Below are 10,363 nucleotides of genomic sequence, written 5' to 3'. Positions count from 1 at the left end.
CGGTCTTGCTGTCTGCCTGTCGGTCTTTCTACCTGTCTGCCTCTCTACTGGTCTACCGGTCTGTTTCTCTCCTGGTGTGTCTCTCTACCCAACTGTTTAACTGTCTCTTACCTATCTGTCTACCTGTCTACCTGTCTACCTTTATACCTGTCTACCTGTCTAACTGTCTCCATGTGTCTACCTGTCTACTGTCTCCCTGTCACCTGTCTCCCTGTCTCCCTGTCTCCTGTCTCCTGTCTCCTGTCTCCCTGTCTCCCCCCCAGGTGAACGGGGCGGAGGTGGTGAAGGTGGGCCACAGACAGGTGGTGTCTCTCATCAGGCAGGGCGGCAGCGGACTGCTGATGAAGGTCGTCTCAGTGTCCCGCAAGGCCGACTCCAACCTCCGCAAGAAAGGTCCGTCTGCAGTCTGTCTGTCTGTCTGTCTGTCTGTCTGTCTGCTGCCTGTCTGCCTGTTTGCCTGCCTGTCAGTCTGTCTCTCTGCCTGTTTGTTGGTTTGTCTGTCCACCTATGTCAGGCTGTTTGTCTGTTTGTCTTCCTGTCTATCTGTTTGCCTATCAGGCTGTTTGTCTCTCTGTCTGTCTGACTGTCTGTCTGTCTGTCTACCTGTCTGTCTGTCTGGTTATCGGTCTATCGGTCTGACTGTGTCTGTCTGTCTGTCTGTCTGTCTGTCTGTCTCTCTGTCTCTCTGTCTGCATACCTGTCTGTCTGTCTGTCTGGCTGTCTGCCACCTGCCTGTCAGACAAACTTGTTATCTCCTCTCTCTGCTTTGTGATTGGTTTGTTTGTAGCTCCACCCCCTCCGAAGAGGGCTCCCAGTACATGGTTAACTCTGCTCTGTGATTGGTTTGTAGCTCCACCCCCTCCGAAGAGGGCTCCCAGTACATCATTGACTCTGCTCTGTGATTGATTGTTGTGCTTATAGCTCCGCCCCCTCACAAGAGGGCTCCCAGTACATCGTTAACTCTGCTCTGTGATTGGTTGTTTGTAGCTCCACCCCCTCCGAAGAGGGCTCCCAGTACATCGTTAACTCTGCTCGGTGATTGATTGTTGTGTTTATAGCTCCGCCCCCTCCCAAGAGGGTTCCCAGTACATCGTTAACTCTGCTCTGTGATTGGTTGTTTGTAGCTCCACCCCCTCCCAAAAGGGCTCCCAGTACATCTTTAACTCTGCGCTCCAAGTCCATGACCGCTGACCTGGAGGAGATAGGTACTACACATCATACTACAATACTACCAGTATTACTAATACTTCTTATTTGACCAGTATTACTAATACCACCAATACTACTAATACTGTCAATACTACTAATCCATGACAGCTGACCTGGAGGAAATAGGTACTACACATTAATACTATTACGAATACTACCAATAATACTCATACTACTAGCCCATGTAGCATCATGCTAACTTAATATCCCTTCTAGCCCATCTAGCATCACGCTAACCTGTCTGCCTCAAACACTCCTAGCTCATTTAGCATCATTATAACCTGTTTGTCTCTAACACTCCTAGCTCATGTAGCGTCATGCTAACCTGTCTGCCTCTAACACTCCTAGCTCATTTAGCATCATGCTAACCTGTGTATCTCTAACACTACTATCTCATGTAGCATCATTATAACCTGTGTGTCTCTAACACTACTATCTCATGTAGCATCATTATAACCTGTGTGTCTCTAACACTACTAGCTCATGTAGCATCATGCTAACCTGTCTGCCTCTAACACTCCTATCTCATGTAGCATCATGCTAACCTGTGTATCTCTAACACTACTATCTCATGTAGCATCATGCTAATCTGTATGTTTCTAACACGACTATCTCATGTAGCATCATGCTAACCTGTGTGTCTCTAACACTACTATCTCATGTAGCATTATGCTAACCTGTATGTTTCTAACAGTACTATCTCATGTAGCATCATGCTAACCTGTGCTTTTCTAACACTACTATATCATGTAGTATCATGCTAACCTGTATGTTTCTAACACTACTATCTCATGTAGCATAATGCTAACCTGTGTGTTTCTAACACTACTATCTCGTGTAGCATTATGCTAACCTGTGTGTTTCTAACACTATTATCTCATGTAGCATCATGCTAACCTGTGTGTTTCTAACACTACTATCTCGTGTAGCATTATGCTAACCTGTGTGTTTCTAACACTACTATCTCATGTAGCATAATGCTAACCTGTGTGTTTCTAACACTACTATCTCCTGTAGCATAATGCTAACCTGTGTGTTTCTAACACTACTATCCCATGTAGCATAATGCTAATCTGTGTGTTTCTAACACTACTATCTCATGTAGCATTATGCTAACCTGTGTGTTTCTAACACTACTATCCCATGTAGCATAATGCTAACCTGTATGTTTCTAACACTACTATCCCATGTAGCATTATGCTAACCTGTGTGTTTCTAACACTACTATCTCATGTTGCATCATGCTAACCTGTATTTCTCTGCACCGAAAAGCCTCGGCCAGAAGGCGGCGCTTCGGTGAGTCACGTTCTTGACAGTGTTGAGGTCGCAGTGTGCTTGTGATGTCACAGTGTCATCACGGTTATGTCACTGTGATGCAGGCATGTTGTGGCGCTCGTGTGTTGGTGACGTCAGAGTCCAGTGGTTTTGTGTTGATGTGATGTCATTGTGATGACGGGATGCTGTTGTGCGGTGTGACTCGTAAAGTGATGTCGTCGAGGTGTTGTGTGTTGATGTCACAGTGAAGCTGTTCTGATGTCAGTGATGTCATCTGTGATATCATGAATATCATCACAATGTGAGGAAGTGATGTCATCCGGGGGGGGGGGGGGGGGGGGGGGGGGTGTGTGCCAATCTGAACGGTCTAGCGTCTAGGATGCTAGGCTAGGCTATGCTAATACGCTACCAATGCTGTGAGTGGCCTGATTGGTTGACTGGACGCTGTCATCTGATTGGCTTACTGTGTCTCTAGAGAAACTGGATGAGATGCTGGCGGGAACATCACAGGAAGTGGTCATGAGACCGCGGCCGACGGAGGAAGTGCGCTCGGCGACGGTCCGACAGCGACCCAGCAGCCGGCGCATCACACAGGCCGAGATCAACGTGAGGACCGCCGCAGTACTGCTGGGACAGTAGTACTGTAGTAGTACTGTAGAACTACTAATCACAGTACTGTAGTAGTACTGTAGTACTAATTCAGTTATATATATATGTATTATATTTATTACTGTAGTAGTACTGAATACTGCTACCTTGTGTGTGTGTGTGTGTGTGTGTGTGTGTGTGTGTGTGTGTGTGTGTGTATAGTCTCTGTTTGAGCGTCAGGGTCTGCCCCCCCCCCAGCCGGTGGAGAAGACCACCATGGCCGTCCCCAGAGGGATGAGCCGGACCAAGTCCTTTGGTACACACACACACACACACACACACAAACACACTGTACACTATATAAACACACAGTCTAAACACACACAGACACTATATAAACACACTGTAAAAACACACACACACACTATATAAACACACTATATAAACACACTGTCTAAACACACACACACACAGGGGGGCTGCTGACGTGTGACCGGTTCACAGGGACTCCTGAGGATGAGCGTATCTCCGCTCTGATTGGAGAGCACCGGTTCCCTCGGAGCTCCTCCCTGACGGACGGCTTCATCCCGCCGCCGCCGCAGATAGCCCCGCCCCCGCCCCCCTCCTCCCCCTCCTCCCCCTCCCTCTACATGCTGGACTCTGGACCGCCCCCCTCCTTCCTCCCCCCGCCCCCCCCCATCCGGGGGGAGGGGGTCAACCGCTCCAGCTTCAAGCCGGGGGCGGAGCCACGGCTGCAGGAGCTCTCTGATTCGCCATTGAGAAGCCACGCCCACGCAGAGCGCCAAAGAAAAGCTCGCTCCATGATCATCCTGCAAGACTCCTTGGACACACACACGCCTGCACACCGTGACACACACACACCTGCACACACACCTACACACACACCTGCACACCGCGATACACACACACCCGCACACACACCTGCACACCGCGACACACACACTCCCACACACACACTTGCACACACGCTTGCACACCGCGACACGCACACACCTGTGCACACACCTGCGCACACACCTGGCCACACACCTACGCACACACCTGCACACACACCTGCACACACACCTGCACACACACCGGCACACACACCTGCACACACACCTATACACACACCTGCCCTCGTGGTGTCACACAGCGACACACTCTCAGTTCACCCCGCCATCATTGCTGTCGGACAATCCCCTCTGTCGCGTCGGCGGGGCCGTCAAATAGAAAACCCGTATGCTAATGTCGGCCAGCAGGCTCCGCCCAGTAAACCCCAGAGGAGGAAATCACCGCTTCTGAAACAAACTCCAGTAGAGGAGCAAGGTGACATCTCCTCTCCTAGTCTCCTATCCTCTCCTCTCCTCTCCTAGTGTCCTCTCCTCTCCTAGTCTCCTTGTCTCGTCTCGTCTCCTCTCCCCTCCTAGTGTCCTCTCCATGTCTCCTTGTCTCGTCTCCTCTACTCTCCTAGTGTCCTCTCCTTGTCTCCTCATCTGCTCTCCTAGTCTCCTCTGCCCGTCTCCTCTCCTCGTCTTCTCGTCTCCTCTCCTAGTCTCCTCGTCTTCTCTGCAGGGTTGGGGCTGAAGGACCAGGAACGGGGCGTGGCCATCCCCAGCAGGGCGGAGCTCTACCAGCAGGAAGGGGGCGTGCCCTTCCCCAGCAGGGCGGAGCTCTACCAGCAGCAGGTCCTGTCTGAGCGCGCCCGGGTCCAGGGCCGCCGCTCCTCCCTCTTCCTGTCGGTGGAGGGGGCGGGGTCGGACCACGCCCCGCCCCTCCTGACCCTCAGCCACTCCATGGACGACCTGGGGGAGCTGCCCCCCCCAGCCCCTGTGCTCTCCCCCTCCCCCACCCCCCACACCTTCCTCCACCCGCTCACCGGCAAGCCTCTAGGTCAGTCCCCCGTCGCTCCGTGACCCCCCCCCCCGACCCTCTCCGTGACCCCTGAACCTCTCGCCCCCTGACCCTCTCCTAACCCCCTGACCTCTCCGTGACCCTTAACCCTCTACGTGACCCCCCCCTCTGACCTCTCCCTGACCCCCTCCTCCCTGATCTCACCGTGACCTCCTCCACCCCTCTCTGTGACCCCTGATCTCTCCATGACCCCCGACCTCTCCGTGACCCCTGACCTCTCCATGACCCCCGACCTCTCCGTGACCCCTGATCTCTCCATGACCCCCGACCTCTCCATGACCCCTGACCTCTCCATGACCCCCGACCTCTCCGTGACCCCTGACCTCTCCATGACCCCCGACCTCTCCGTGACCCCTGATCTCTCTATGACCCCTGACCTCTTGTCTTCCAGATCCCTCGTCCCCGCTCGCCCTGGCATTGGCGGCGAGAGAGCGAGCGCTGACGGCCCGAAGCCCCTCCCCCGAGCCGCGCAGCAAGGCATCCTGCAGCCCCTCCCCCCTGGGCTCCTCCCCCCTGGGCTCCCCCGATGCCCGCGCCAAGCGCACCCCCGCCGCCACGCCCCTCGCCAGCCCGGAGCTGCGGCACAAGCGGCCGGCCCCGCCCCTCTACACCGAGGCTCCACCCCTCTACCCCGAGGCCCCACCCCTCTACCCCGAGGGCCCGGTGGAGCGGCCCGAGACGGAGGGGGGGCTCACCTCCCCCGCTGGCCCCTCCCCCGAGCGCTGGAGACCCGCCCCCCCGCCGGCCGCCGAGGGGCCGGGGGGGGCGGAGGCGGAGCGGAGGAGGAGCCTAACGGCGGGCAGCTCGGAGGAGGAGGGCGGAGCCTTCACGGTGACCCTCCCCCCGGCGCTCCTCTCCTCCAGCGATGAGGAGACGCGGGAGGAGCTGAGGAGGATCGGCCTGGTGTCTCCCCCCGCCGCCTTCGCCTCGCTGCCCTCCCCCCCGCCCCCCTCCCTCGCTCTGCTGCCCCGGCGAGCGGGGGAGGGGGGCGGTGGGGGGGAGGTGGGGGAGGACGGGTCCTTCTCCCCCAGCTCCTCCCTCCCTCCCTCCATCACGCTGGCCTCCCCTCCCGCCCCCCCCTCTCCCTCCTCACCCCCCGCGCCGCCCGGCCTCAAGCCCCGCCTCCGCTCCCCGGTGGGCCGCGGCCGCGCCGCCCTCAGGGACCCCCTGCTGAAGCAGTCGTCGGACAGCGAGCTCCTCCCCTCACCGCCCTCCGGCGGCCCCTCGGCCCGCCAGCCACGGTACCTCTTCCAGAGGAGGTCCAAGCTGTGGGGCGGCGAGGGGGCGGAGCGGGGGGCGGAGCTAGGGGACGGGGGCCGGCCGGTGGCCCTGGGAGGCCAGGGGGCGGGCTCGGCCATCGATCTGACCAATAGGATGAGCTCGGCCCTGGAGCTCTCCAATAGGACGGGCTCGGGGCTGGACCTGGCCAATCGGCTGCAGCTGCTCAACAAAGACAGCCACTCCCTGGGGGAGGAGCCTAGCCCCCTGGACCCCGGACGCAGGTCGCCAGTGGGCGGGGCAAGGTGTGTGGTCATGGAAACAGTCGACTAGGTCATAACCCATCATACACTAGCATTAGTTTAGTTGATAAGGTTAAGTTTAGGTGTTAGGTTAGAGGTGATTAGTTTAGGTGTTAGGTTAGAGATGGTTAGTTTAGGTGTTAGGTTAGAGATGGTTAGTTTAGGTGTTAGATTTAGAGATGTGATTTAGAGATGTTTTAGATTTCAGCTTATTTCTAAACTGTTCGTATAGACTCTGCGTTGTGTATTTTTTCGTCGTAGTAGTAATTAGGTTGAATAGACTTAGGTTGAATAATCTAATCTGTAGGTGGGTGAGGAGCAGTCTCCTGACAAAGGTTTGGGGCGAGTATTATAGGAAAGAAAAGGTGAATAACGAAAGAACAGATGCCGTCTTCCCCTTGATAAGGTATATGGCCCTGGCTATGCCCCAAACGACCGGGTTGGTTCGTCCTCATTGGGACATAACAAATGGAGGAATGTTGTAAATAACACCTGGTATCAGTTGGAGAGGCACTGGCCTGTTCATAGACTTAAGAAATGTGAAGACAGAGAGACACTAAAAAACACCAACATTCTACAGATGGTTAGTTTAGGTACTAGGTTAGAGATGGTTAGTCTAGGTGTTAGGTTAGAGGTGGTTATTTTAGGTACTAGGTTAGAGATGGTTAGTCTAGGTGTTAGGTTAGAGGTGGTTAGTTTAGGTACTAGGTTAGAGATGGTTAGTCTAGGTGTTAGGTTAGAGGTGGTTAGTTTAGGTACTAGGTTCGTTAGTTTAGGTGTTAGGTTAGAGATCGTTAGTTTAGGTGTTAGGTTAGAGCTAGTTAGTCACAGGATGTTTTTTTTCTTGATGGTTCTAGATGGTTCTAGCGTTCCAGATGGTTCTAATGTTTTTGATGGTTCTAGTGTTCCAGATGGTTCTTGATGGTTCTAGCGTTCCAGATGGTCCTAGTGTTCCAGATGGTTCTAGATGGTTTTAGATGGTTCTTCTAGTGTTCCAGATGTTTGTTCTTTTTCTTCCAGATGTGTAGCAGACTTTGAAGACAGTAAATCGTAGGTTTTATACCCTGGGTAAACATTTGTTGTTAAAGCTGATTCATTATGAATCATAATCATATGAACAATACATTATAATAATACAATAATACTCACAATTAATAACCAGGTTCGGTATTAACCTGATAACCTATAACCCCAATCACAATACTATTTATCATTATTTTAATAAAGCTACTAATAATGCTATGAATAATGCTATGAATAATACTATTAATAATGCTGTTGATAATGCTATTAATAATACTATTTATCTTTCCATTAACAATGCTATTCATAACATTATGAATAATGCGATGAATAATTTCTGAATATAATAATAATCATAATAGTAATAGTGATGTTAGTGTGAATAGTGACGAGCGGTTGTGTGTTGCAGGTTGTTCTCCAGCCTCGGCGAGCTCCACACCATCTCTCAGAGGGGAACCAGCTACACCGTCAGACCCGGGAGTCGCTACCCCGTCACCCGCCGGAGCCCCTCCCCGTCCCCCTCCCCCTGCTCCGATAGGCTGATAGGCCTGGGCTCCTCCCCCTCCCCTGACCGGCCTGAGCTGAGCTCCGGCCGCGGCCTCACCATCCTCAAGTCGTCCAGCCTCAGCCTGCCCTCCGAGCCCAAGGAGGTGCGTTTCGTGATGCGCAGCGCCAGCGCCCGGGCGCGCTCCCGCTCGCCCTCCCCCTCGCCCCACGCCTCGCCCTGCCCCTCCCCCGTGCTGGGCGGGCCCCTGCTGGCTCTGCGGCCCTGGCGGCAGCGGCCTCTGGGCCTGTGGAGTAAGTACGACGTGGGCGACTGGCTGGAAAGCGTGGGGCTGGCCGAGCACCGGCAGCGCTTCCAGGAGCACGAGATCGAGGGCTCGCACCTCCCGGCCCTCACCAAGGAGGACTACGCCGAGCTGGGCGTCACGCGCCTGGGCCACCGCATCAACATCGAGCGCGCCCTGCGCCAGCTCCTGGATGCCTCCGCTTGACCCCTGACCTCTCTTCCTCAGACCCTGGGAAGATCTTAGTCTTGATATTCTGGTCAGATGCTCTTTTGGTCACTGAAACACCTCAGGCAGTCAAAGCAATTTGATCTCTCGGCATTTATACTCCCTGCTCTGGGATTCATCCCTGGTTCTTCAGCACTAGCTAGCTCTTTAGCGCTGGCTAGCCTTCTAGTACTAGCTAGCTCTTTAATCAAGTATGTTTGAAGGAAAATGAATGGCAGTGTTGCCTCTATTTGTTTTCATTTTAGATGATCACCTTTCTGAGGATCTGATGCTGTTCTCTTTTTCACAGACTAAGAAGTAAGTTTGCTGACTTACCGATTGAGATAACTTACCGATTTACCTTAGTTGGCAACTTCGCTGTCTTACTGAGTTGACTTGAATGTTAGCCAATTTAGTCCAGTTAACTCAGTATGTTAGCTAACTTACTGATTTCGCTGACATGCTAAGTTGGCTAGCAGGCTAACAGTGTGCTAAACCATTCTATTGGTTTCATAGCAGCTTTCTTACTAGACTTTTGTGTTTCTATGGAGTTATTAATCATTCACAATGTTCACTTACAAGCTTGGAATAATGTTGGCGTAGACTTTGTAATCCCTTGGTTCTATAATTCAGAGATTGTTTAGCGGATGGTTTGGTGTTGAGTACTAATGACTGTAGTGGTGTTTGTTTTGAGACGCTCCATAGCCGGGTATAGTTTCTGTGGGCGGTGCTATCTCCTTTTAAAGCCATCTGTACAGAAATGATCATCCTCTTTTATCGTTCCTCTCTAACTAGTTAACCGTTATCTACTCTCCAGTATAACCTCTTCACCCTCGGTCACCCCCGCACACTGCGATCACCCTGGTAACCACACCATGATCGCCCTGGTAACCAGACCGTGGTCCCTCCAGTAACATGCACCATCACCCCATGCTCCCTTAGGCCTGGGTGTAAACCCCTTTACCTATCGGGGTATCAGAACTGACCGGGTTTACTTCATGGGTTTATTATTCTCTGCTGCCCTCTCATCTCTACTTAACTTCCATTGAAACGCTTTCCTAGCTGCAATACATTTAGACCCAGAGTATTGGTGACTCTTTCTAAGACTCCGGAGGACATTTTCTATAGATTATATGACAGTCTGAAGCCTATAGTTTTTATATTCCTATCCTGTAATTGGGTATATTAACTTAAGTCGGCTCTACAGTTTATAACTCTCTGCAGAAAGAGAGGATGGCCATCACGTTGTCATGGCAACAAGGCCTAGCGTTGCCATAGCGACACCGTCCAAGCGGTTGCAGATGTGTGACATCTGATTCAACTCTTTCAAAGTATGATTTTAAAGTTATAGCGATGATGAAGACAACATGGTATTAAAGTTATAGTGATGATGAAGACATGGTGTTAAAGTTATAGCGATGATGAAGTCATGGAATTAAAGTTAGATGAAGACAACATGGTATTGAAGTTATAGATGAAGACAACATGGTATTAAAGTTATAGATGAAGAAAACATGGTATTAAAGTTGTTGATGAAGACAACATGGTATTAAAGTTGTTGATGAAGACAACATGGTATTAAAGTTATAGATGAAGACAACATGGTATTAAAGTTGTTGATGAAGACAACATGGTATTAAAGTTATAGCGATGGTGAAGATGTGCTCGTTGTTCTTTTGGGTGGCTGGTGCGTCCTGTTTTTCTTTTTTCTAAAAGCACACACCTGCTATGGAATGTGGTTGTCACGGCAACTTAACTCAGTCCTGGGCAGATGTAACCTTTTAATAAACTCTAATTTACTATAAATTCCCCCAGGTTCACCCGTGTGTCTGTTTGTCT

The 10,363-nt window shown here is 51.9% G+C and overlaps 1 protein-coding gene across 7 annotated transcripts in view; it reads left to right on the top strand.

Annotated features, from left to right (window-relative positions):
- The window catches only part of shank3b (SH3 and multiple ankyrin repeat domains 3b), a 20,500-nt gene extending 10,190 nt beyond the window's left edge, over positions 1 to 10,310 (top strand). For 4 of the 7 annotated variants that reach the window (XM_084486549.1, XM_084486547.1, XM_084486548.1 and 1 more), the window contains 9 exons: positions 264 to 393; positions 1,125 to 1,205; positions 2,960 to 3,090; positions 3,295 to 3,388; positions 3,577 to 4,401; positions 4,648 to 4,965; positions 5,378 to 6,509; positions 7,527 to 7,556; positions 7,939 to 10,310. In XM_084486549.1, coding sequence (XP_084342675.1) covers positions 264 to 393; positions 1,125 to 1,205; positions 2,960 to 3,090; positions 3,295 to 3,388; positions 3,577 to 4,401; positions 4,648 to 4,965; positions 5,378 to 6,509; positions 7,527 to 7,556; positions 7,939 to 8,524 — 3,327 coding nt within the window. In that variant the 3' untranslated portion in view covers positions 8,525 to 10,310. Of the gene's footprint in view, positions 1 to 263; positions 394 to 1,124; positions 1,206 to 2,959; positions 3,091 to 3,294; positions 3,389 to 3,576; positions 4,402 to 4,647; positions 4,966 to 5,377; positions 6,510 to 7,526; positions 7,575 to 7,938 lie in introns of all 7 variants that reach the window. The other 3 variants (XM_084486553.1, XM_084486550.1, XM_084486552.1) reach the window with 2 other exon arrangements.
- The last annotated feature ends 53 nt before the right edge of the window (positions 10,311 to 10,363 follow it).

The sequence above is a fragment of the Micromesistius poutassou genome (genome assembly GCF_964030765.1).
Source record: "Micromesistius poutassou genome assembly, chromosome: 22".
NCBI lineage: Eukaryota > Metazoa > Chordata > Actinopteri > Gadiformes > Gadidae > Micromesistius > Micromesistius poutassou.
The sequence above is the reverse complement of the archived record's forward strand: the minus strand, read 5'-3'. Positions and strand labels throughout refer to the sequence as shown.